The following is a 27,756-nucleotide window of genomic DNA, read 5'->3' as shown; positions in this document are numbered from 1 at the left end:
TCCAAAATTCTACTTCAGAAGCTTTTTTAAATATTTGTAAAGCTTTAAGACATATAGCACTACAAACATCAGAATTCACTTTATAGGTCATAATATATTATGGGGAGATGTCTTGAAATCACCCTTCCCTCCTTCCCTTCCCTCCAAACTCCAAATTTTCCAAATTTTACTTAAGAAGCTTTTTAAATATTTCTAAAGTGCTAAGACATAGAATGCTACAAACACCAGAATAAACTTTAGAGGGCAATTTATCTGTAAAAGAGGGCTTATTATTTCATTACTAAATTTTTCTTCTTTTTTAAGGATGTTGAGGTGGATTCATGCGATCACCCTCCCTCCGAAAAGAGACCAAGATGGGATGATATCACATCGATGCAAGCTGCAAGACCATCAGTCATCAGATTTGCTAGTCCCAATACACGTTCGATGGACCAGCCAGGAGTCTCTATGCAACCTGGCAGGGAATTCAAGTCAGCCTCATCTGATCAAGATGGAGGGAACGCTCCTCTTCATGCCTTGCCAGGGACTTCTGATGTACAAGTGCAGCCAGAATTTGTAAGTGTATATATTTTTTTTTCTTTTCCGTATTTTTCAAAAATAAAGTAGCAAATAGCTTATCATAGATTTATAAAACTTTACCAGTAATTTCTCTTTTAAGCAAGATGTTTTCTAATGCAAAAACCCATTATTTCATTAAACAACTTCTATATATAAACAAATTACTATTTCATTGTTGACAGTTGAACAACCACTCTTGAACTAGGTTAATCTTTTGCATTAAGCTTTGTGCGTATCCGGCTCTTATCAAATGTCCCATCGAGAAGGTTTAATTTTAATCCTACAGGTATAAAGTCGAATGCTTATCATTCGTTACAAAAGTGCGTTTCAAACGACTGGATGTTTATCTTCGATAAGATATTAACACGAGAAAAAAGGATTCTTAAAATATGTTTTCGAAAAGAATTTTAGGCTGAAACTCTAGGGTCGTTATAATACACAAGTTCTATTTGAACGGTATTGTGAAGTCCTCTACCCCCACTCGAAAGAGCTCCAATCCTTCTACTCCAAAGGAAGCTCCCAGCCCCCCAAAGGTCCCCCCCCCCCTGTGTGAGCGGTACATGTGCCGCTTTTTTTCCGTATATCCAATAATTCCAATTCTTCACTACATATCAACTGAATTGTATTTTAACCCGTCAAAAATTATGAGAAAATTAAGAATTTTTGAAGTAGAAATTCAAACATTGCATAATTTGTTTCCGCAGCACGTTTCTATCTGACTTCAGCGCATTTATATCTGACACTGTTTCCGCAGCACGTTATAGACTAATGGAATATAGGCTATGGGGTTAGAAACACAATTTCAAGCTGTAAGAATATTTCGGTGTGTGTGCGTGAGTCTGTGTGTGTGTGTGTGTGCGTGTGTTTGTGTGTGTGTGTGTGTGTGTGTGTGCGTGTGTTTGTGTGTGTGTGTGTTTCTGTGTGTGTGTGTGTGTGTGTGTGTGTGTGTGTGTGTGTGTGCGTGTGTTTGTGTGTGTGTGTGTGTGTGTGCGTGTGTTTGTGTGTGTGTGTGTGTCAGCGTGTGTGTGTGTGTATGTGTGTGTGTGAGTGTGTTTGTGTGTGTGTGTGTGTGTGCGTTTGAATGTGTGTGTGTTTGTGTGTTTGTGTGTGTGTGTGTGTGTGTGTGTGTGTGAGTGTGTTATTAACAAAATTTGTAATTTATTATACATTGTTTTGTAAATAATGCTATAAGCAAAAATTTGTAATTTATTATGCATTTCGTCAAAAAAAAAAAAAAAACTTAATCAATTCATTTTCTAGTTTCAGGGGGAAGCTGTGAAAACTTCTGCCTTCCCTGGCCCGGGACTTCAAAGTATCATGGGTAATTGTCCCCTCTCGCCGGATGATGATGTTAGTGAAGGTACGTTATTTGATATCCCCCTGGATTTTCAATTTACATCTGAAGAAATGGACAGTCTTATGCAAATTGTTGGGTCTAATTTTTCCGGGGACATTTTTAACGATAACTTTACTATTAGTGAATTGGATCCTGTACAAATAGGTACAGGGCATGAAAATAGTGCTATGTCCCCGGAATTGCGTGAATTTTATTTGTTAGGGTCTGCTCTAAGTCATTTGCAAACATATAGGGTAGATTTTAGCACTCCCGAGGAAAACGCGGGCACTATTTTAACTGACCCAGTGAAAGTTCTCCATAGCTACACCGACAGAATTCGAGCAAAAATTGAGATTCAGATTCAGAAATGGGGGGGTCAAGGGGGAGTTAAAGCATCAGTGAATAAAAAAGCTTATTTACAAAAGGGAACATCTGGGGATATTTTTTATTTTCATGTTTCAACTGGCAGCCAGACTTTTTTACCCAGGTCTAAACGAATTTGAACACAACTTCTTCAACTGCGTGAATAAACTAATTTCAGCTTTGGACACGTTTCATGAGAGGGGAAGTGGGTCCATCATTTTATACATTGAACACATGGATCTGAATCACAGTAGATTTAAAAAAAACTTTATTTTAAGAGAAGGGCGGGGTAAAAGAATAAAATGCCACCAAGATTTGTCGGCTACCAAAGGAGTTCAGGGTTTCAGTTTTAACACGGGGCTGCAAAGTTTTAAGCACGCATTTTTAATAGCAGCCCATAAACCATTATATAATGAGTCGTCAATGAAAAATCTCGACGAACTTGCACGTAATGGTGGAAAAAATTTCCCTAAAGTAAATTTTGATTGTTTAGAGGGAAAGAATCCGGTGTTCTTGAAAGAAATAAGCATATTCGAGAAAGCAAATAAAATCTTGGGGTGGGGGTGGTTGTTCTCCAGTATGACACTGAATTTGTAGATGGGGAAAAAAAAACAAATAAAAAAGGGGTTTTGTATTCAGTGAGGACACCGATGGTGGAAAATGTTAAAAATTGGGTATGGGTTATTTACGAGCCTCCGAAAGATGTAAATTCCTATGGTCATTTTTTTCCCGTTACAGCAATAAGTCGACTCCTATCTCAAGGTGTGAAAAAAGGAGAACGTTTCTATTGCCCCATGTGCCTTTCCCCATTTCGAAATGAACAAACATTCTCGGATCACATGAACCATTGCAAAATTCATGGGAATCAAAGAATTGAAATGCCGGCAGAAGGCAAAGACACTTTACAATTTAAAATTTCCAAAATTCCCTGCTACAAGTTGATAAAGTGTCTTTGGATTGTGAAACAAGACTGGTTGAGGTATCAGATCCATCAAGGCCAAATATAGTCAGGGAACACAAACTAGTTGCGTGTTCCTACGCACACGCTCGTCGTGATTCCAACAATAAAATGCAATTGGAAGAGTTTTTTTTACTATGGATGAGGAGGGCAGTATGGAAAAGTTATTGGTAACTTTAATAAAAACAGCAAACAAGGCAATTTCACGATTACGTCATACCAACTATCCAATGACATTGTCAGATAAAGAGCAACTGGCACTGGAAAAGGGGACAATTTGCTGGGTATGTGGGGGTTCCCTTGCCCCAGAAGACGCGTTACAGGATCATAATCACCTGATTGATCCCAATTCAACAGGAAAAAGTTTCTCTTGTGTTTCGGCTCACAGTTCGTGTAATTTAAAAATCATACAGCAACTTTTTCTTCCAGTTTTTATACACAATGCTAACTACGATATAAAGTATCTGCTACCAGCAGTTGTGAATCCTCAAAGAAATGGAACAATAGATGATGTATGGGTGATAGACAGCTTTTACTACAAAATTATGCCTAAGTCCGCGGAAAAAATGATTGGTTCAGGATTTATGTGGACATATGTTGAAGACAGCGTTGAGTATACGAATAAAATTTACGTGTTAGATTCATGAAGTTTTTTCCCAGATCGTTGAACGAATTAATTCAAGTGCAGAATATCGACTACGGCCGCAATGATTTCCCATTTCTCAATCAACAATTTTCAAATGATTTATATGATTTGTTGAAGGTCAACGGCATACATCCTTATGACTATTATTGTTCCATGTCGAGATTCGCCGAGGAAACTATTCCTCCAATTGAATCGTTTTATGATAGTCTTCATGATCGTAGTTGCACCCCCGAGGAATACAGTTTTGCTAAAAAAGTTTGGGCAGAGGGAGGGTGTAAAAGTGTGTACACACATGTACACACATGTGTACACACACGGAAAAATTAGACCCAACAATTTGCATAAGACTGTCCATTTCTTCAGATGTAAATTGAAAATCCAGGGGGATATCAAATAACGTACCTTCACTAACATCATCATCCGGCGAGAGGGGACAATTATCCATGATACTTTGAAGTCCCGGGCGGGGGAATGCAGAAGTTTTCACAGCTTCCCCCTGAAATTAGAAAATGAATGGATTAAGTTTTTTTTTTCTTTGACGAAATGCATAATAAATTACAAATTTTTGTTTATAGCATTATTTACAAAACAATGTATAATATATTACAAATTTTGTTAATAAAACACTCACACACACACACACACACACACACGCACACACACACACACACACACAAACACACACACACACACACGCACACACACACAAACACACGCACACACACACACACACGCACACACGCACACACACACAAACACACACACTGACACACACACACACACACAAACACACACACACACACACACACACACACGCACAAACACACACACACACACACACACACACACACACACACACGAACACACACACACACACACTCACACACACACACACACTCACGCACACACACCGAAATATTCTTACAGCTTGAAATTGTGTTTCTAACCCCATAGTCTATATTCCATTAGTCTATAACGTGCTGCGGAAACAGTTTCAGATAGAAATGCGCTGAAGTCAGATAGAAACGTGCGGCGGAAACAAATTATGCGATGTTTGAATTTCTACTTCAAAAATTCTTAATTTTCTCATAATTTTTGACGGTTTAAAATACAATTCAGTTGATATGTAGTGAAGCATTGGAATTATCGGATATAAGGAAAAAAAAGCGGCACATGTACCGCTCACACAGGGGGGGGACCTTTGGGGGGCTGGGAGCGTCCTTTGGAGTAGACGGATTGGTGATCTTTCGTGTTGGGATAGAGGACTTCACAATACCATTCAAATATAACTTGTGTATTATAACGACCCTAGAGTTTCAGCCTCAAATTCTTTTCGAAAACATATTTTAAGAATCCTTTTTTCTCGTGTTAATATCGTATCGAAGATAAACATCCAGTCGTTTGAAACGCACTTTTGTAACGAATGATTAACACTCGAATTTATACCTGTAGGATTAATATTCAACCTTCTCGATGGGACATTTGATAAGAACCGGATACGCACAAAGCTTAGTGCAAAAGATAACCTAGTTTAAGAGTGGTTGTTCAACTGTCAACAGTGAAATAGTAATTTGTTTATATATAGAAGTTGTTTAATGAAATAATGGGTTTTTGCATTAGAAAACATCTTGCTTAAAAGAGAAATTACTGGTAAAGTTTTATAAATCTATGATAAGCTATTTGCTACTTTATTTTTGAAAAATACGGAAAAGAAAAAAAAATTATATACACTTACAAATTCTGGCTGCACTTGTACATCAGAAGTCCCTGGCAAGGCATGAAGAGGAGCGTTCCCTCCATCTTGATCAGATGAGGCTGACTTGAATTCCCTGCCAGGTTGCATAGGTCCATCGACCTATGCAAGGGTCCCTGCCAGGGTCCATCGAACGTGTATTGGGACTAGCAAATCTGATGACTGATGGTCTTGCAGCTTGCATCGATGTGATATCATCCCATCTTGGTCTCTTTTCGGAGGGAGGGTGATCGCATGAATCCACCTCAACATCCTTAAAAAAGAAGAAAAATTTAGTAATGAAATAATAAGCCCTCTTTTACAGATACATTGCCCTCTAAAGTTTATTCTGGTGTTTCTAGCACTTTAGAAATATTCAAAAAGCTTCTTAAGTAAAATTTGGAGTTTGGAGGGAAGAGAAGGAGGGAAGGGTGATTTCAAGACATCTCCCCATAATATATTATGACCTATAAAGTCAATTCTGATGTTTGTAGGGTTATATGTCTTAAAGCTTTACAGATATTAAAAAAAGCTTTTGAAGTAAAATTTTGGAAAATTTTGAGTTTGGAGGGAAGGGGGATTTCAAAAACATCTCCCCATAATATAATTTGACCCATAAAGTCAATTCTGATGTTTGTAGTGCTTTATTTATTAGCACTTTAGAAATATTTAAAAAGCTTTTAAAATAAAATTTTTGAAAATTTTGAGTTTGGAGGGAAGGGGGATTTTAAAACCCTCTTCCCGTGATATAATTTGACCTATAAAGTCGATTCTGAAACTTGTAGTGCTCAATCTATTAGTGCTTTAGAAATATTTAAAAAGCTTTTAAAATAAAATTTTTGAAAATTTTGAGTTTGGAGGGAAGGGGGATTTTAAAACCCTCTTCCCGTGATATAATTTGACCTATAAAGTCGATTCTGAAACTTGTAGTGCTCAATCTATTAGTGCTTTAGAATGCCTGCTACTTTTTACAAATCAATATTTTTCTGCTCAAATGTTCCTTCGCGTACATACATTCATCATACTGAACAGCCTTGGGAGTCCTAGTATGCTACCTAGGCTTGAATATGCTTTAAACAATTAATAGCTTAATAAATACGTCTTTCAAAATTTCACTTTGAAGGACGAAGATCGCAGAAACAGGTTTCAATTTATGACAATGAGCCAAGATATTACCTGCTAAGCTTTGGAAATTGCTGTATTGTTAAGAGGATTACGTGAAAAGCCACAGTTTGAACGAAATAACTAAAACTAAAGAATTATGATTGTAACACAGCAATTGAGGGAGTGGGTTTTTGTTTTACATAATAGAAAAAAACATACTTAGCGTTTTCTATTGAATATAATCATTATATTTTAAGATTTTGTATTGTTGGTGGGAAGGGAGGGGGGGCTAAGTCCCTCCTGAAATTTGAATTTACGAGTAAAACGATTTTTTTTTTTAGCATTTTCAAAAGAGATATCTTAACCAACCTTTGTGATTTGAACGAAATTTGAAGTTTAGTGTAAACAGCAAGATATTGAGGTGGGAGGCGACCTTTCATATCTGTCGAAACTAATATGCAAATTCTATTTGAATTTTTCATATACAACGAGCCAAAATCAAAGTGAACATGCCTCTCTTTTTTTGAATATTTACTAAAATTCAAATACATGGACCGTTTAATATTTAAAAGAAGGAAGCTTTTTAAAAGAGGTAACAACACGGTGAAAAAAAAAGTATAAGGAAGGAATTTCTTCCTTGACTTAATGGCGAGACAATTTCTTTTTATTATAATAATGAGACAATTTTACTCACCAGAAGCTGCTTAGAATATTCCATATCTATGTCAATGATCGCAAAAGTACCGATACTGATAGGTTGAATGAACTATTCAAACTGTTGAAGATCCTAATCTGAAAGCTGAATATATACAAAAAATAATTGAATATATTAACAGCTAAACAAGACGCGCTGGTTTTCTAACACGGGTTTATCCCGAAAAAGACATGTATACCATGAATTAGAAATCTAATCCATGTAAATTGCGTCAGAACAACTTGTCCTTCATAACACGTTATGCAAAGCTTCTATAAAATAACGTTGCAATTGCTATAGCTTCCATAGAATCCAGAAGGCCATGTGAGGGAGCTCTGAATCTCTTTGAAAAGGTGTAATGCAGATCCCGTAGAATAACATTGGAATAGCTATACCTCCGAGCAAATCCAGAAGGTCATGTGAGGGAGCTCTGAATCTCTTTGAAATGGTGTATACAAGGTCCAGAATAACATTGAAATTGCTATATGTCTCCTAGAAGTATAATCTTGATTACTACTAGTAGGGGCTATATCATACAAGTACCAAATTTGTTTATAATCATTTTTTTACGTTTTACGATTCGGACAAATATTTCGGGGGGGGGGGGGGGTCCAACCCTTCCCCCCTGGATACGGCTTTGATTCCGACAACCAAAATTATTCTTGTTGCCAATCCAGCTGGAAACAAACAAAATCTCGGACGCTCGCGCTTGGAGTTGAAAACGGCCATACAAAATTATTTAAAAGAAATAGGAATTTTGTGGGAGGAAATATAAAGTAACAGTCTAAGCCTATTGGGATAGAGGAGGAGCTTGCACATCTGTTCTGGTCTTGGGTGGGTGGTGCCACAGTGAGTTGTCATAAGTTGTAGCAGCACTTTATTTTGCTCCTCTAGCATGCATTTCTTTTGCATTTCCAGAGGGAAAACAGATAATTATTCCTGTTATTGTTATATGGACGTCCCCAACAATTCACCCTTTTTATGTCGACAATCAATATGCTTTTGTTTGGCTACTTTCTCTTAATTTTTGTTAGAGACGTGAAATCTATCAGAAGACGCTAGAATCTTTCTTATTTATTCCTCAATATATTTATCTAGGTTCTTACTAGTATTTTTGGGAGGATGCCGCAAATAAAATTGCCAGCACACCCAATTTTGGCATATGTGCCAGTCGCTTCCCAGCTAGTGATAATATCCATGTTGTCATACAATATTGACAGCAATTGACAATATTCATTCTCAATGCACCTCTCATCAGCTAGTAATAAAACGCAAGATCTGCCGTGTTTCGGTATCAGAATAACAATTTGTATGTTTTAATTCTGGAAATAATGAAATCAGCTTTTTTGCCTTAAAGAGATCTTGGTGGCAAGGACATATCCAGCATTTTCGTTCAAGGGGGGGGGGGTACAAAAACAAAGTATACAAGACGCATCAAAGATTTGTTTAGGTGTATTTTTGTTACTTTTTTACGAGTCGACTAAAAATTCGGGGTGCGCTTCATACCCAGTAACCCCTCCCCCCACCCTCCTGAATACGTTGCTTTTTGAATTATTAGGAAAACCTATCAAGATACCTGAGGAACAACTAATAGCCCCAGTCGCTTTTTTTCATTAAAAATAAATTTTTGTAAATTCACTATGTGCAACAATTCATAATTACAGTAGTTCTATTAAGTATTTCAAAACGTTTTTCTGTCATTAATGTGAATAATTTAAACTGTAATCTCATCATATTGGGCTTCTAAATATAACTCTACCAACATTTAGCAATAAAGTTTTTAGGTTTGAACAAAGTGAACTGAATGCTAAAATAATTTCAGGCTCAGCAGAAGCTTGCCATTGAGCTGGATCAAGTCAAACAACTTCAAAATACATTGAACTCCTTAAGATCTGATTTAGAAAGAGAGACTAATACTTCAGGTAAGATTTTATTGCTTTTAAATTGTTACGTTTGAGGGGCTTAAAACTGTTTTTAAAGTCGTGAACTGGGCTGGCCTGTATTAAGGCGCTTACAATCTTCAATTTTTGTCATGTGGTATGTATTTAAAACCAGGTAAAAAGCTAAATATTTCTTCGGTTATTGCAGAAATACCATAATCTTTAGGAATTAGGAATACATGTTAGCTTTTGATAAGCTAGTGAAGGCCTATGCATTTGTTAGCCAAAATAGAAACCATTTTATAATTATCAGGTGCAAGGATGTGTTTTTACCAATTTAGATACGGAAGGTTCATAGTCTGGGCTGTTTTAAGCCCATAAAAACGTACTTTTAATTGTGAAAAAATCTGATTAGTGAAGATCTGTCTTCAGCTGAAGTTAACAAAATTAAAGCGTGTTGGTGAACAAGGCCATGTAAAGTGGAGTGAAGCAATACAAGCGAAAATGCATGCCAGATTCAACTCGAATGAAGCCTTTACCTCAAGGAGGTCTGATGGAGCACGGACACTGAGGACCGCAACTGTGAATTTTGACCATGTTTTGTTAAAGGAATTTCGTTGCCTGACGAATGGATTTTGATATTTCAGTTGCCCTCCTCCCCCAGAGCTCTGATCAGGTACATACCATAAAAGATACAAGTATGAGCGTCACTCTTACTTCCTATCAAGATTCATTGGGATCCCACTTTTCGTTATGGAGGATATTATTATGAAAGAACTGAACCTCCTCCTCTCCCATAGAGGTTGAATAGATCCTGGATTTATAACTAGTATTTTGATATTCCAGTTACCCTCCTCCCTTAGACTCTGATCAGATACACACCATAAAAGATACAAGTATGAGCGTCACTCTTACTTCCTATCAAGATTCGTTGGGATCCCACTTTTCGTTATGGCGGATATTATTATAAAAGAACTGAACCTCCTCCTCCTCTCCCATAGAGGTTGAATCGATCCTGGAGTTGTAACTAATGTTTTGATATTCCAGTTACCCTCCTCCCTTAGAGCTCTGATCAAATACATACCATAAAAGATATAAGTATGAGCGTCAATCTTACTTCCTATCAAGATTCATTGAGATCTCACTTTTCGTTATGGAGGATACTATTAGGAAAGAACTTAACCTCTTCCTCCTCTCCCATAGAGGTTGAATCGATCTTGGATTTATAAATAGTATTTCGATCTTCCAGTTACCCGCCTCCCTTAGAGCTCTGATCAGATACATACCACAAAAGATACAAGTATGAGCGTCACTCTTACTTCCTATCAAGTTCCATTGGGATCTCACTTTTCGTTATGGAGGATATTATTATGAAAAGAACTGAATCTCTTCCTCCTCTCCAATAGAGATTGAATCGATCCTGGATTTATAACTAGTATTTATTACTGATTTATAACGGCTATAACTAGGGCATTAACTGTTTCTTCTGACTGAGCTTGGATGAGGTGCATTAACGTTTTTGGTAAGTAACTTGGTGGCTAGCATTCGCAACCCGTTGTGGTAGATAATAATGGTTATAAGAATTTTGTCCTAATTACCAGTATAGGTAAGGTTGGCTCTGTACCTGGAAATGTACAAAATGAACGCTACATCTTATTGCCCAACAAGTTTTATTTGTGTCTGGTATCTGTTTCTGGTAGATGTCACGATAAAAAGAATGAAGTAACCCCCTCTCCCGCCAAGGTAGGCTCAGTTTGACATCCAAAAGGGAAAACTAGGACATTTTGCCCAGTTTTGCTTTCCAGTGAGTTGTATGGAGATTTAGCAACCTATTGCCACAAATTTTTGGATGACATGGACTTAGGGATCCCCTCATCTCCACAAAGTTTAGGTTGAATCCACATACCAAAAGTACAACTAGTACACTAACTCATGCCTCCCGGAACTGGCCATATTTCCCAATGGACATAGTCGGTATACTAGATTCTACTCCCCACTGAGCTTGGTTGAGATCCGACGACTCTTTCTGAAAGTGTTTACCACTAGATATTGGGGTGGTCACCCTTCCTTCTCTCCCGTGGAGGTCAAATCGGTTTCTAATTTCAAAAGAAAGAAGCAGCACATCAAATGTCACATCCGACTCAGATTTGATAAGCCTTTCTGGTTATTGTTCTGATAACATGCATTTCGGTATCATTCCCTTCCCACAGAGATCGAATTGGCAATACCCACATTCTGGTAGATGTTGTGAAGAAAAGAATTTAGGAAAAAAGCTGTGTAAAAGCAAATAAACAAGCAAAACTAAACAGTAAAATTTGACAACGCTGTTCGTCATTAAAAATTCAAGCAATCCTGGCCCCCCAAAATTTTTTCTTCCGCCCTCTTATCCTGTTTTTTTTGTCTTTTTTTTAGTCTATTTTTAGAATGAATTTGTCAGTTGGGTCAATTATTGACACCTTTGTCACATTGCCTCCCCCCCCCCGAGATTTTGTTCTTTGGCACCCTTGTCACATTGAGCCTCCCCCAAGATATTGCTCTACATCCGCCCCTGGGCTTTACTTTACCAAATCAAATAATAAGATTTCGTTTCACTATTTATGATACATGAAAGTTAACATGGTCGTTATTACAGTATAATAATAACTTCAATTAGGAAAAACCCAGCTAAACCTTAAGTTAATTTTCCCACAAAAAATATTGCTCTACGCTTTTTTAAGGCTTGGGCCCTATGGATTACACTCCACTCCCAGCCAAATTATAAATCGGTCATACCTGAAAACCGCGATTTCGTGTATTTTTGTTGTTTCAAAACTGTGAAGCTGATAGAACAGCTTCAGATTTTTGCCAATGTTCCCACGTTCGACCGTAAAAACAAGTAACCAAAAGTAATTAGTTATATTTGATAACACTTTTTGTCCTTAAAAGTAAAAAAAAAAAAATTATGACCGCTGTATCTCCCTAGTGACGAACGCGTGTACTAACCTTTGCCGAAACTGACACAAATTTCATCGAAATTACCGTAGTGAGTATTAACAGCAAAAATATGCTGCTCAAATACTTGCTGCAGGACTCGCTGCCAGAAAACTCCATAGCAAAGCTCGCTTTCCTTCCACATGCTGTGTCTTAGTGTTTACTATGTTTTCTTGCTGTGCGTTCATTTGACAAGTTCTGACAAAAATCGGTACAGGTGTTCCGCATCAGGTCGGTGGCAAATCGAAAAGAAATACCACTAATTAATCTATTTCAGTTTGTTGGGCCAGGACTAGTCTTCGAAACCGTGCCGAATTTCAATTCTGCGGTCATTGACACAAATATGCGTGGCAACACGGCGTCGTCGGCACGCCATGAAAAAGTTTTAATTTCAAAAACTAAAGCTGTATCAGTTCTTATCGGAATTTCTTCTTCTTTCTAAGTTAGAGTTCTTGGCATCCACAATTCCTTTTCAGCTTCATTATCATGACCGATTCTAGCACAAAATAAGAACGAGACATCAAGCCTAACTTCTCCCATACATTCTTTTAGTCCGAATGATTGACTCTTGAGACCTTAAACTGCATGAGAATTCAATTGATCCAACAAAATAGACAAAATAAAGTTTCTTGCACCATATAGCAATGGTTCCTTTATGAACCCTCAAGGAAATGTGGTGGCTATATCTCATTCTATGTCTGGATTTCTTAGTCTTGTAATTCCCTGTGGCCTCTTCATTCATTCCAATATTTAGAAAAACTATGTTTATGTCCACTTTACTATTGTTTTCCCTTCAATAGCGTCGTAGTGAAAACTGGGTTTCACATTTTCCAATCCGGCGTACAATTTCTCTCCTTTAGCTTTTGAGACCTTTTTTAGTAGCTCTTTTCTTATTTTTTTCTGTTGTTTTTGCTTTATTGAGCCAGAATAAAATATTCAAGGCACTTAACTAGAAATAAAAACTCAAACTCTCACCCTTAAAACTTTGACTATCTTGTAGTTGCGATACATAAAAATAAGCCGGTTTGAACGGTGTGGATTCAACATTGAACGATTAGCAGTAACTACTTGTCCTGTGCCACTGAAAACTCCTTCTGCTGCCGCACTTGTTGTTGGCAATGGCAGAAATTCTCTTGCCAAATCTTCTATCCATGGCAGCCGAGTCGAAGATATTTTCGAACAGCATTGGTTGGATTGATTGCATCAACCAGGACAGGAAGATATAAATCTTCTTGACGCCCAGTCACATTATTACTCTCATTCTGTTCTGTATCATTGCTGCCCTTATATATCATCTTATAAAGCTGCTTCATTTTCTTTGATGTGTGATCACGAGGATATATGTGTATTGTTGCTGCTCTTTTGAGAAAACTCACTAGCCACATTCACACGACTGGTTGGGGTAGATGTTCCACTACCACCAGATATTGTAGCCCCATCTTCACCCTCTTTATGGTTGGTTTCCTCCTTGTATGAAAGAATTCCTGCCGCATTAGCATGTTCCCCACAAGTTGAAGTAGAGGCAGCTGAAGCATTGATTGGACTAAGTCGGCCCACAGGTGATAGATTGAAATTTTTACGCCAGTCTCCAACTCTAGCCTCTTGGTCATTTCAAGCAAAAGCTCACTTTTTGTCAGCGGACAATCAAGAACGCTCAGATGCTAATCAATCGCATATATCTTGAATATCTTGAGGTCCAAAAGCGCAGCTGTCTTCATGAGATCATCCATTGGGCAGCGAAAGTCAAACCTATTCCTTTCTTTTTGAGAGACTTATTCCTTGCTCTTTTCTTTAGGGTAGAGAGAGTCTCTCAAGAGCATCAACCGTAGTAGAAAAAAATTGATAATAGAGAACATAGGTCAAGCATCAGTTCATATTTGTCATCATCCGGAAAAAGCACAGGTTTGTCACACCAAACATTTGCCAGAGGGCAAGTCTGTAACAAATAGTCTCGTCTGCTATAATCAGGCTATAACTAAGCCCATATAATCATAAATTAATTGTTCAGTGTTTTCTGTCTTAGAGAGTTGTCAATGCCCTATTGCTTATTTCATATTTTTTGAAAAACTGATGGTAAAGTTGCAGATTAGCAACCCCTGGTAAAAACATTTATTCTTTACTTTATATTATTCAGTCAATTGGGCTGTAAAGTTGAACCGATACTGTCCAGCAGAAGCAGGGTATAAACAATTCACCTCTGACTGTTTATCCTATGTCTAGTTCCTTTTGCTTATATCAGGTTTTTTGGCAAACTGACGGTAAAGGTACAGATTAGCGACTTCTGACAAAAACATTTATTCCTAAATTTATATTATTCAGTGAATTGGGCTATAAAGTTGCATGGATACTGTCAAGCAGAATAATATATATATATATATATATATATATATATATATATATATATATATATATATATATATATATATATATATATATATATATATATATATATATATATATATATATATATATATATATATATATATATATATATATATATAAACGAATCATTTCTTACTGTTTATCGTATTTCTATTGGTAACGCCTCTGCACCCTGCACTACAAGGGTAGATAGTTTGAGCTTTTACCAAACTGGTCAGCTTGGTTACAGGATTCATTGAACAGTATATAATGGAAATGTAACTTTGGAAAATAGCTACTTTTGAAAGTTAGTGAGTATTCAGTGTGTCAAAAACTGATGATTATAGCGAAGAACACATAAGCAAGTGGAAGATAATCAAAACCGTCGTAGATGAATAAATTCAAAAACATAGTAAAGAGAAGCAAAATTTTTCGTGTGTGCCATAAAATAGTAGATTTTGGCTTCAATTAATCCCAAAAAGAAAGAAAAGAACCGTTTGCGGTTGTTGTTCACTGATATATTCTCAGCGACACGCCGAAGGTTCCTGGTGCAACTTCGGGGATTAGTCAGGACCAAAAAAATTGCCTCAGACCTTGAGAGTTAGGAATTTGTTATCCGTTGTTTGTTCTGGGAAGAATTTTCGTGTAGTTACTATTTTAACTTAGGGAAGTTGGTGACAGTTGGATGACATCTTTCTGGGTGGTAGTTTCACAGCTTTTGTATAACTTAGGGATTTTTTTCAAAAAAAAGAACAAAATATCCCGCAATGGAGAGGGGAGTAGTTTGGAAAAACTATGATCTCAATATAGAAATCATTTTGTGTTCGACTATTGTTAACAAAAAAAAAGTCCCTTGTTTTTACACAAATCAACCGCTTTTTAGCTGTAGCTGGTGCTGGCGGATGTTCTTTTGAAGTCGATGACAGTCCATGGGCAAGTCCTTCTCGAGATCCTGATGTCTGGCCTTCGCCGAAATGTGCAGATCATAGGTAAGACCCATTTAGTTCAACAGTAGGGAGGGAGGAGGCTCTTAATATAGTTTTACCAGTATCTGGAGTCTCGTTAATATTAAGTGTATGGTTATATTAAAGATGAATGTGAAGATAAGAAAATACCTATCAGTCTTTATTAATTTAAAAAAAAAGTAATTTTCTGGGATATTAAGGACAGAAAAAAAAATCGGTAAAAGAAGTAAAATTTGTTAATTATGCTTTATGATTATTTGGAATGCTAATTTTGATGCTAACCAGAGCCACTAAGAGGGGGAGGGGATTAATTTTGCCCCGGGCACCACCAACCCTAGGAACGGTTCTGTAGATAATTGAAGGATAAATCAACTTAGTCAATCGTTTCGAAATAAAAATCGGAGCAATACATTTCTAAAACTCCATTTTTGCTTATGTATCCTTATATCGCACAAATGGGGGGGGGGGGGGGCTTTATAAGGGCATAATACAGGAAGTACACTTTAAGAGCATGGGTAGCAGACAGGTTAAAGCTCATATTTTATAAGAGGAAAACCTTTGAGGGGGCTTTGTAATGCCATATTACAGGAAGGATACTTTTTAACCATTGGTAGCAAACAGGCTAAAGTTTATATTTTATAACAGGAACATCTTTGAGGGGGATTTATAATGCCATATTACAGGAAGGATACTTTTTAACCATTGGGAGCAAATAGATTAAAGCTAACATTTAATAAGAGCAGCATCTTTGAGGGGGCTTTATAATGGCATATTACAGAAAGGATACTTTTTAACCATTGATAGCAAACAGATTAAAGCTAATATTTAATAAGAGCAGCATCTTTGTGGGGGCTTTATAATGGCATATTACAGGAAGGATACGTTTTAACCATTGGTAGCAAACAGGTTAAAGCTCATATACCACCTTTGAGTTAAGATTTGAAAGCAAACAATTACATCTGTTTCCTGATTCAATATGACTTATTGTTCATGTTGAAAAAGTTGACAAATCTTGGCTGCTGTAAGACAAAAAGGGCTGTGTGAAAAGAACAATATTTACAGCCCGCCCCCTTAAACTCCGATCGATTAGAATCCATTAACCAATTAACCAAATCAATTAATCAATTAACCAAATCAATTAGTAAAACAATAAACCCGATGCTTTAACTCTGGATCGATTGGATCAATCTGCTTTGTTGGACCTTATTAATTTTTCAAATATTTGGTAGTTTCTTTTTCGTTTTTTTACGTATTATATTTATTCTAGTCATTTGTAAGAATTTTTTGAAACGAGAGTTCTTGAATGAAATATATTTTCCCTTTTATGTGTCAAAAAGGCTTACTTGCATAAGGAACTGGTGATCAATAACAGTTGAAAAACTGGAAAAGTACTTTTTTTTAACCCTCCTTTATGATTGCTCTTTTTTTTAAATAATGCTTTTTGAATTGTCGCAACTAATTCTTCCTTTAGTTTCTTAAGAAGCTCTCTCTATTTACCGCCAAATATGTCTTGTATACTACAATTGCTGCTAACCACTCAAAGCAGCACCAAGCCGCCTGAAGCTAACACTGTTATGCGCGCTCTTCCCCCATTTCAGTCCGTTTAAACGCTCCGTTTAAACCCTCAGAAGAAGTTTCAATTCCCTTAAATCTTTTTTTACGACATCCGTGAAAATGTGAATTTTGTAGTCGCATACAATTCTACTGATTTCAAATTTACTTTTAGTTAATAGTGGAGCCTAATCATAAATGCATATTTTTAGCTTAAGCCCAAGTTCGGACACAAGGATCTTAAAGTTAGAACCAAGCATGGAAGTTACAGACAGAGTCAATAATGGACAGACTTGTCTTGTGAATGAGAATAATTGTATATAAATGAACCAGGCCATAAGAGTAAGCTTTGCTTTAGCCTTAAATGTCGAAAAAAAGAGTATCCAAGATTGCAGTCAGCTAATCCCAAGTAGCTGACCTTTGTCTAAAACTATCTATATTATGTTCAAAGCTAGTTTCTTATTAGTGTTTTAAATTGTTCATGTTCACGAAAGATGCACTCTAATTAAAGTATATTTCCTATATTAGGTACTGTTCGAGTAATGGGGATTTTACCAACCGAAGATGGGGTCAGACAATATGCTTTATACAGCTCCATCTTTTAAGACTTTTGTAGGGATGATTATTTCCTTGGTAGCAGCTTTATTTGCCTTGTTAGTTTGACCTCACTGTGACTGTGACATTTTGGCTGGCTGTCAAAAAAACAAACAAACAAAAACAAAAAAAAATCGCAGAGCAAAGCCACCTGAGACGGGGCTATATTGATTTTAATGGACACTACTCCTTGAGTGCCATAAATCCTCAGAGTTTTATGTGGGTTTCCAATTCTTTCTTTCAGATCAGGTCCTCCTCCACGTCCTCCTGGACGCCCTGCTAAAAGAGGTGGGGCTAGTTCAAAGCCACCGACAAGAGGGGCTAAATCCGCTAGTAGCAGTAGTTCAAGAAAAGCTCCAACACCTTCAGAAAAGAAACCATCTGTCCCCAGTGCAGATGGAAAAGGACCGAAAAGAGAAGTGAAAAAAGACGACAAGGTAAGGAAGATGGGGCTAGTTGAAAGAGACAAAACGAATAACTGAAAAGACACACTAAAAAACTAGACAGCTTACAAAAATGAGGTAGGGCTAATTTGATAGAATCCAATGGAAGACGCTTAACCAGCCGCTGGTCATAGTCTAGAGAAAACGCCAACGCTTTATCAAAAATAAAGCTCAAGTGTTACAAGTGCAGATGGATAAAGATCAAAAAGAGAAGCGAAAAAGGACGATAAGATAGAATAAACTAGATAGGGGCAATAGTTGAAAAGACAGACTATTAAGCTCAACGGCTAACAAACATATAGAGCTAAAAAAGGTAAGGCCAATTCGAAGCAACGAGCAAGAATGGGCAAACGTGCTAGTAGTTGTGTTTGAAGAAAAGCTCCAGCTGGCTATAGACGGAAAGGAACCATAAAGAGAAACGAAAAAGCACGATAGGCTAAAGTTACTTTTTTAAAAGTATGCTTGCTTTAGCCGAAAGCGAAAGCTGGTTTCTTTTCTGAAACAAGAATATATCTATTTTCAGAAATAAGAATCCAAGACCTGGATTTATTAGGAGTTGAATTGTAAACACGCTTAAATTGAGTTTAATTCCAATTTGTTTGAATTTATTCAAAAAAATGAATGTTCTTTCAATCCAACCTGAAATATTCTGAAAATGGGCAGATTCTTGTTTTCAGATGGGTACTTGTTGTCTCAAAGTAGGCAGATTTTTCTTCTGGTGGATCCTCGTCTGAAGTGCAGACAGGAAAAGACCGAGTGTAAGTTTTTTTTTTCCTTTTTTTCTTTTTTTTCCTTTTTAATCAGGCTGGGTGTAATCAAAATTTAAAGGAAGGGTTTTAACAGTTTGACATAAAGAGAAAAGTAAACTGAAGAATATGGAATCTTCGTTAACATAAAGTGGGCGTAAGAGAAGTTCTTAACTCCTCTTACGGCCACGTTAGGTCTGAAAGTCCAATAGTTCTTCGTTAGTCCTAAAAGTCCACGTTAGTCCTAAAGTCCTATAAGGTTCATAAACTTCTGGGCAAAAATCAAAGACAAAAAGAAGGATTTTGTGTACCTAAGTGCTCGCTTTCTAATTTAGAAAGACAGTTTCAAATAAGAGAGAAATTACAGTGTTATTAAGAGAGAGACAGTTTCAAAATTAGAGAGAAGCAAAGTGACCACGGAGATATAAAATAATTCCTACAGTTTTTTTTTATTTCAATTTAAAAAAAAAAAAAAAAACCAATCTACAGCTACTTAGTTGCTCTCTTTCCAAATAAAAAAGATAATTCAATGTTAGTAAAGTGTGTAGGATGATAGAATTGAAGTCCCGAAAGATTAAGAAATTTTGGGCCAAAACAAAGAAACAAAACGGAATATTTTGCGTACTTAGTTGCTCTCTTTCTAATTTAAAAAAACAATGTCAAAATAAGAAAGTAGCAAAGTGACCACGGTGATATAAAATAGGTCCTACAATTTTCTTTTAACTTCAGGGTAAAAACGAAAAGAAAAAAAAACCAATGTACTGCTACTTAGTTGCTCTCTTTCTAGATTAGAAAGATAATTCTAAGGTTAGTAAAGTGAGTAGGATGATAGAAGGAAAGTCCTGGAAGATTCAGAGATTTTGCGCAAAAACAAGAAACAAAAGGGAATATTTTGCGTACTTAGTTGCTCTCTTTCTAATTTAAAAAAACAATTTCAAAATAAGAAAGAAGCAAAGTGACCACGGAGATATAAAATAGGTCCTACAGTTTTCTTTTAACTTCAGGGTAAAAACGAAAAGAAAAAAGCCAATATACTGCTACTTCGTTGCTCTCTTTCTAGAATAGAAAGATAATTCTAAGGTTAGTAAAGTGAGTAGGATGATAGAAGGGAAATCCTGAAAGATTTAGAGATTTTGCGCAAAAACAAGAAAAAAAGGCAATATTTTGCGTCCTTAGTTGCTCTCTTTCTAATTTAAAAAGACAATTTCAAAATAAGATATTAGCAAAGTGAGCACGAAAATGTAAAAGCAGTCATGCAATTTCTTTTGACTTCACGGTAAGAGACAAAAGAAAAAAAAGACAAGCTACTTCCACTTAGTTCCTCTCTTTCTGATTTAGAAAGACGACTTCAAAATTAGACTTTAGAAAATAGAAAATGAAAAAATAAAATAAGTCCTACTTTTTTTTTATTTCAGGGTTACAAAATTAGACTTTAGCAAATAGAAAATGAAAAGATAAAATAAGTCCTACTTTTTTTTTCAGGGTAAAAAACAAAAGAAAAAAGGCAAGCTACTTCCAGTTACTTGCTCTCTTTCTGATTTAGAAAGACAATTTCAAAATAAGATATTAGCAAAGTGAGCACGAAAATATAAAAGCAGTCATGCAATTTCTTTTGACTTCACGGTAAGAGACAAAAGAAAAAAAGGCAAGCTACTTCCACTTAGTTGCTCTCTTTCTGATTTAGAAAGACAATTTCAAAATTAGTTCATTTTTGCTCGTTTTGAGTTTGACTCGGCTATTCATTTCAATTTCTGTTCGTTTTGAGTTTCATTTATTTACTGATAGTAATTTGTGGTAGTTTTACACTTGGAAGAATATTTGGCTTTATTTTTGCTCATTCTTGCCTTAATGGAGCTCTTCACTTTTCTTTGAAAAACATGCTTTATGGAAAAAGTTTTTTTTTAATTAATCAAACAGTTCGTGGTAACGAAATTTAAGTAAGGAGCGACCTGGCTCAATAGTAACCGAAACTCTAGAAAACGGGTTTTTAATTCTAATTGATATATCAAAATAATCATATTTCAATTCTGAATTCAAATATATAACTTTCATCAAGTTTAGTGCTACCCATCAAAAGTTACGCGCCTGGGAAAATTTGGCTGATTTTCAAAAAAAGGGGGAAAGACCCCCTAAAAGTTATAGAAACTTAATGAAAATCACACCATCATATTCAGCGTATCAGAGAACCCTACTGTAGAGGTTTTTAAGCTTCTATCTACAAAAATGTGGAATTTTGCATTTTTTGCCAGAAGAAAGATCACGGATGCGTGTTTATTTTTTTTTTATTTTTTTTTTTTTTCAGGGGTGATCGTATCGACTCAATGGTACTAGAATATTGTGAGAAGGGTCATTGGAACGGAAATTAGAAGTTCTAGTGCCATTTTTAAGGGACCCAAAAATTGGAGGGCAACTTGGCCTCCTCCCAAGCTCATTTTTTTCCCAAAATCACCCGTTCAAAATTTTGAGATAGTAATTTTGTTCAGCATGGTCGAAATAAAATAAATATGTTTTTTAGGATTACTTAATCCCCCGAAGTCCCCAGGGGGAGGGGTAAGAGTTATGAACTTTACCCAATGTTAACATATAGTATTGGTTATTGGGAAGTATACAGAAATTTTCAGGAGGTTTTTTTTCTGGTAGTGGGAGGGAAGGGTGGGTCGGGGGTTATGTTGGAGGATCTGTCCATGAAGGAAGTTTAAATGGGGGAAGGGAAATTGCCATGAAGGGGGCGCCGGACTTGCCAGCATTATTTTTTGGTTATTGGGAAGTATACAGACATTACAAATAACAAAAGTACGAAGAACAATAGGAAAATATTTTTGCAAGACAGTGGAGATAAAGCGGAAATCATGACTAAACAAATTTCTTTCCAATCTAGCAACCTGACTAAAATAAACAGAGGACAAATTTTCAAATAAAAAATTTTCTAAGGATTTTCTTTCAGAGGAAATAGTATATCTTTTTTGTTTTTTGTGTTTAATGATATTTGTTAATGTTTTTAATTGTAGTGTGTGAGCAAATTGCTTTTCTTTCCGGGTATTTAAGTGTGATCTGAACCTTAAAGAATGGGGAATAAGATTTTTAATTATGCGAAATTCCAAAAATTTTTGCTGGTTAATGATATTAGCGTGTTTTTTTTTTCCTAAATTAATAAAATAAAAGATATCATTGGTCAATTGCTCCCCATAAGCGAGGCGAAAATAGCGACGAAGACCACACTGCCTTTCCATAACAAACAACAAAAGTACGAAGAACAATAGGGAAATCTTTTTTGTCTTGTTTTCCACTGTCTTGCAAAAATATTTCCCTATTGTTCTTCGTACTTTTGTTGTTTGTTATGGAAAGGCAGTGTGGTCTTCGTCGCTATTTTTATACAGACATTTTCAGGAAGGATTTTTTTCTGGAGGGGGGGGGGGGATAGAGGAGGGGGTTAATCTAGAGAATCGTTCCGGGGAGGATGTTTCTTTGGGTTAAGGGACCATTCGATGAAGGGGGCGCCGGATTTCCAAGCATAATTTAAAAAACGATCAGAAATTAAATTAAAAAAAACAAGTTTTTTCAACTGAAAGTAAGAAGCAACATTAGAAATTAAAACGAACAAAAATTATAACGTATGTGAAGCGGTTCTCCCCTAAGTCAATACCTCGCTCTTTACGCTACAGTTTTTTTAGTGCTTTCAAAAGAGCTATCTATTCTAATTAAATGGCCTTTGTGAGTCAGGGGTTTGGGAATCAAAATTTTTTTTTAACTTTTAACGTAAAGAGCGTGGTATTGACTAAGTGGAGAACCCCCTCATATACGTAATAACATATACGTAATAAAAAAAAAACAAAAAAAAAACAAGCGATACGGCTCAATAGTAATCGAAACTTTTAAAAACGGAATTTTGATGTCAATAAATGTATCAAAAGAATTTGTTTATAATTCTGATTCTAAATATATAAATTTTATTAAGTTTAGCATTACTCATCAAAAGCTACGAGACTGAGAAAATTTACCCGATTTTTTAAAGAGGGGGGAAACATCCCCTACAAGTGAAAGAATTTTAATGAAAATCACACCGTCAGATTCAGCGTATCAGAAAACCCTATTACATAGGTTTCAAGTTCATATCTGCAAAAATCTGCAACTTTGTATTTTTTGCCAGAAGAAAAATATACGAATATAGAAGTTAGTTACGTAAGTTAATTTGTAAAGACATCCATTTAGAAAAAGAAAAGTAAAATTTTTATGCAAATTTTGTTTACTTATTCAATGACGGTGAGCCAAAATAAAAGCTGCATTAACTAAAAAACGATCAGAAATTAAATAAAAAAACAAGTTTTTTTAAACTGAAAGTAAGGAGCGACATTAAAACTCAAAACGAACAGAAATTATTCCGTATATGAAAGGGGCTGTCCCCTCCTGAACGCCTCGCTCTTTACGCCTTTCCGCTCTTAACTTTAGTTTGACTCTGTCTCACAACCTCCAAGCCACAACTGAAAGAAAAACTGGCAATATGCTAATTACCAAGTTGCTCCCTTTCTAATCTTTCGAAAGTTTCAAAAAGAAATCAAGTCCCTGAATGAAGTGAATTTTGTTACTAGGATATTGCATTTTTTTTTGGTGATGCTCTAAGTTCTTAGTTGATGTCCTGCCAGTCTAAAATTATCTAAACCCGGTTTGAACCCCCCCCCCCGAAATTTTTGACCGAGTCGAAAATTAATCGAAAAGTAGTAAAACCTTAGTAAAAAGTAATTAAATTAGTCAAAAACTGAGTCGAAAATTAGTACCCCCCCCCCCCTAGAAACTCTCAAGTTTCTAGAAATCCACTGAAGCTTCTCTGAAGTCACATGTTAGATTATATTGGTTGAATGTTTTATTTACCCTTCATAATATTTGGAGCTTACCCGCCTTGATTTTTTCTTTTAGATACAAAAGGACGAAAAAATGGAGGAGGAAAACAGTGACTCTGGAGAGAAAAAGTTTGATCCATCAGGTTACGACAGAGAATTAGTCGATTTAATTGGTGAGTTGTAAGTTTAATTGGTGAGTTTGTGAGGTGAGTTGTATGAAACATAGTATACAGGATGGTTTAAAAGCTGCTATACTCTAGTAACAAATTCTGAATAACATGCCAATAACATGCCATAACCAGCCATTAAGTCAATTGGCGGATTTGAGGGAATGGGGAAGTGAAATTTTCAGGTTTGGTCATACACAAATTCCCTAATAAGGTATATTTTTGCGTAGTTTTTAACATTTTTTGTTAAATTGGCTGTTCTCTACCTAATTTAGAAAGATAATTTTAAGGTCAGTAAAATGAATAGGATGATAAAATTCCTAAAAGATTCAGAAGCTTCCTGACAAAAATCAAAGACAAAAAGTAAGATTCTACGCACGTAGTTGGTCGCTTTCTAATTTAGTAAGTCGGTCTCAAATAAGAGAGTAAATTACCAAATCACCAACAGCGGATAATTACCAAATTGCCATACACAAAATACCAAATAAGGTTTGTTTGCACGTCATTTTTAACATTTTTGGAGAGGGATTTGAATCTGGAATTCTAGGAACCATAGAACTATCCCCTGTGTTGATATCTTTCCGTAGATCCAGTTCGATATATATTTCCAATTTTCCCAAAGTTGTGACCTATTTAGATCGTTTTTTTCAGGTCATTGTTAGTATGCCAATTTTAGCCACCGCGATATAAAAATAAAAAAATTGTACCGAATTTTAATGCTACAGGTATAATAAAAAAAATTTTCCTTGCTACAGAAGGGAATTTATAAGTCTTTTTTTTTCGACCCATTTTGAAGTCTTTTCCATGTCTTTTATCTTGTGATTGTGTACTTACCATCTTGTTAAAAGCTGATAGTTACCATACAGCGAAATTACCATACACAAACTACCAAATAAGGTTTTTTTTGCGTAATTTTTGGGTAGGGATTTGAATCTGAAACTTACTTTTTGTAGGTTTAAATTAGTATTTTTACAATTTTTATTAATTAAGTATTTTATTAATTTTTACTAATTAATTTTTATTAATATTTTAATAAAATTGATTGTATTATTTTTTAAATAAATTAATTATTTAATTAATTTTTTTAATAAATTACTTTACTGATTTTGCTAAAGTATTTAATTAATTTTTACAATTTTTACTAATTCATTAGTTTTTGCTAATTAAGTATTTTTACTAATTTTGCTCATCCAGATATTTCATTTTGTTGCTGCTATGGACTTTTGGCTATTGACTGATGGACTTTTTCTATTGACTTATGGACTTTCCCATTACGTAACATAAATTGACATAATGTAAATTCTAAGCAGAACTAGAGTCTACTTAGTACTCCCTACGTTGCGGACAAAATTTGCTCCGTAAGATTATTTAAAGTACAGTAAAGTCTTAAGATAGGCTGTTGTGAAAGGTCCTACGGCGTAGTGTAAAAAACCATAAGCTGGAGAATCCTTGACTCTATTTTGTGTATGATTTAAAGTGTATTTACTTGTGCAAAGATATGATATGTTGCACCTTTTTTTTTATTGGTGAAAAACGTCTCAGTTTACAGCCTTGTCTGGATTGAACGTTTCGTTCGAAATATTTTCATTTACCCGTTTTTTTGTATGTTGCTTCGTGTTTTTTTTTCCTTGGTGTACTTGTGGAACTGGACAGATAAGTGCTTTAATTGTGCCACTGGTTGGCACAGGTTTCTGTTTGGGGGAGAACTTCCTGGGATGGGAAGAGCGGCAGTTTTTTTGTTGTGGTTTTTATTAGTAGCATGTCAATTATTTAATAATATATTTAAAAGAAAATTACTTTTTTTTATCTTATTTATTTGTGTATTTTCTTATAAAGTGGTGCATTGATAATTTTCGGTGAAAGATAAAGTTGGAATAAGACATTAAACAGATAGATGGGAAAATGCTAACGTTGCCGAGTGGAGAAGTAGTTGCAAGGGTGTTTTCAATTAATTCTATAATAAAAAAATAACTTTTGGAAAAAAATGCTTATCAAAAACATGTAATTTAGATAGGATGTACTGCCACACCCACAATGCTCACCAGATTGAAACGGCTCATTCAAACAAAAGGTATGAAATACACACATGCAACCTTTTACACCTCGGAGGCACGTTTTTTGGCCTTTCCAAGGTTCTGATTAAAATGGCTGTCTCCAACTTTCGTTTCGATGTCACTTGTGGATGTTACCTGTCACTTGGGGGGAGGGGGGGGGGCGGCGGGGGCCCGGGAGCGCAAAGGATATTAGTTGGGCACCATTTTAGCCTTTTAGCCTTTAGGAAACACGCATGCTAAAACCAGAATTTGCGATCGAAAGTGCACTCCGTCAACTTTCTACGACTGTCCGTTCTATTTGATGAGCCCAGGGGTGAGTGGGGAGGTCTTAACAAAAAGTTGTAAGACGTATTGCTCTTTACTAGGTCAATGCTACTACGTTGAATTGATCAAAACTTGTTTTGATACCAGGCACGGGCACATTTTGTATAATGTATATAAGGTGTTGCCTCTTTTGACGACTTGATACCCCCCCCCACATTCCTGTTGAAAGGAATTCCTACGTGTGTTTGTACCAGCCTATATATTCTTTAGCATGTTTATATTATCAATTTTTTGTTAAATGAGTCAGTTATATTACATAATTGATTTAGTAACAAAATAAATAAAGTGGGATGAAAAAAAAGCGAAAAATTACAAATGCCTTTTATTTTGTGTAAATCCCGTATTTGGGAATCGTTATTTCGTCGCTGTCACACCTAAAGGTTCTATATGACATTTTCAAACTCCTGGAATGCTGACAAAAATCGTTGTTAAGCTGCTCTCAAAGGGACGATCAGTAGGGCGATGTGTATTCAATTCTCCTTATCTACATTGCCCCACTGATCTTTGCTTTGGCAAGAGCTTGGCAAACATTTTTTGGTAATTATGATTAGCAATTATAAGAGGCGTGATAGCCACGATATAGGCTACTTACTACGTTACTAATTTTTGATATCAATAAAGTTTCCGGTTTTCATTGGTAAACAAAAACTTTTCGTATCTTAGCTAAGAAAAGACAATAAGCAGTGGTGTTAATTTTTAAAAATAAAAGAGGGAGAGGGGCAAAATTTATTTTTAGAATGACCCTGGGCTCCCCCGCTCCACAATTGACGTCCCTGGTTAAAAGTCAGAACGTTATAGGAGGGGGGCATTTATCCCGTATCCTTTCACCTATGCGTGGCATTATGGTATTTGCTACCTTTTTTGTTTATTTCGGAGCAGTAAAAATGTTTATTTATTTATTTTTTACAGAGCGAGATATAGTTCAAAGTGATCCAAATGTGAAGTGGGATGACATTGCTGATCTGTTACAAGCTAAAAGACTCTTAGAAGAGGCTGTGGTCTTGCCAATGGTTATTCCAGATTTCTTCAAGGCAAGCTTTGATTTTTAATTTGTTTTAGAAAATTCACAGACAGAATTTTTGGAATTGTGCTGGAGCTCTGGATAGATCTCGGGCCATGTTTTAAAAAGTGCTCAGCACTTTTAAGAAATAGCGGGAAGCCAGTTGAGAGCTGGTTAATAACTATTCATAGTTGACTAATGTCAAAATAAAGTTATGTTAGTCAAATAATAACCTAAGGATAGTTTTTTGTACTTGATTGAGCAACAGGATTATCAAACATGAAAAGTTAAGAAAGAGGGGTTGCGTTTTGAAGATGAACGATGAGAGGTTGCCAACAACTTAGCAGGTCGAGTGAAAAGCAAGACAAGCTGAAATGGGGTTGGAAGAGTCCACAAAAAAGGTTTAAAGGAAGTGGATACCTTATTGGGGAGGGGATGTAAAGAAAACAAGGGATTTAGGCCGACGATCAGATGC

At 35.9% G+C, this 27,756-nt stretch overlaps 2 protein-coding genes across 2 annotated transcripts in view; both read left to right on the top strand.

Moving 5' to 3' along the window:
* Nucleotides 1-27,756, top strand: part of Kat60 (katanin p60) — a 90,142-nt gene that overhangs the window by 19,311 nt on the left and 43,075 nt on the right. The window contains exons 3-7 of the mRNA XM_089089945.1: nt 9,214-9,313; nt 15,486-15,591; nt 17,957-18,149; nt 23,813-23,909; nt 27,191-27,312. Of these exons, the coding sequence (XP_088946071.1) occupies nt 9,214-9,313; nt 15,486-15,591; nt 17,957-18,149; nt 23,813-23,909; nt 27,191-27,312 (618 nt within the window). The remainder of the gene's footprint in view (nt 1-9,213; nt 9,314-15,485; nt 15,592-17,956; nt 18,150-23,812; nt 23,910-27,190; nt 27,313-27,756) is intronic.
* Nucleotides 290-5,396, top strand: LOC148952547 (uncharacterized). The gene is made up of 3 exons (XM_089088641.1): nt 290-555; nt 1,819-2,059; nt 5,314-5,396. Exons 1-3 carry the CDS (start codon nt 373-375, stop codon nt 5,394-5,396), a joined length of 507 nt encoding a protein of 168 aa, XP_088944767.1. The 5' UTR covers nt 290-372.

This window comes from Artemia sp. Qi Xiang Cuo, chromosome 5 (assembly GCF_049724085.1).
Source record: "Artemia sp. Qi Xiang Cuo chromosome 5, ASM4972408v1, whole genome shotgun sequence".
NCBI classification, from domain to species: Eukaryota; Metazoa; Arthropoda; class Branchiopoda; order Anostraca; family Artemiidae; genus Artemia; species Artemia sp. Qi Xiang Cuo.
Note: the sequence above shows the minus strand (reverse complement) of the source record. Positions and strands in the feature narration are given on the sequence as shown.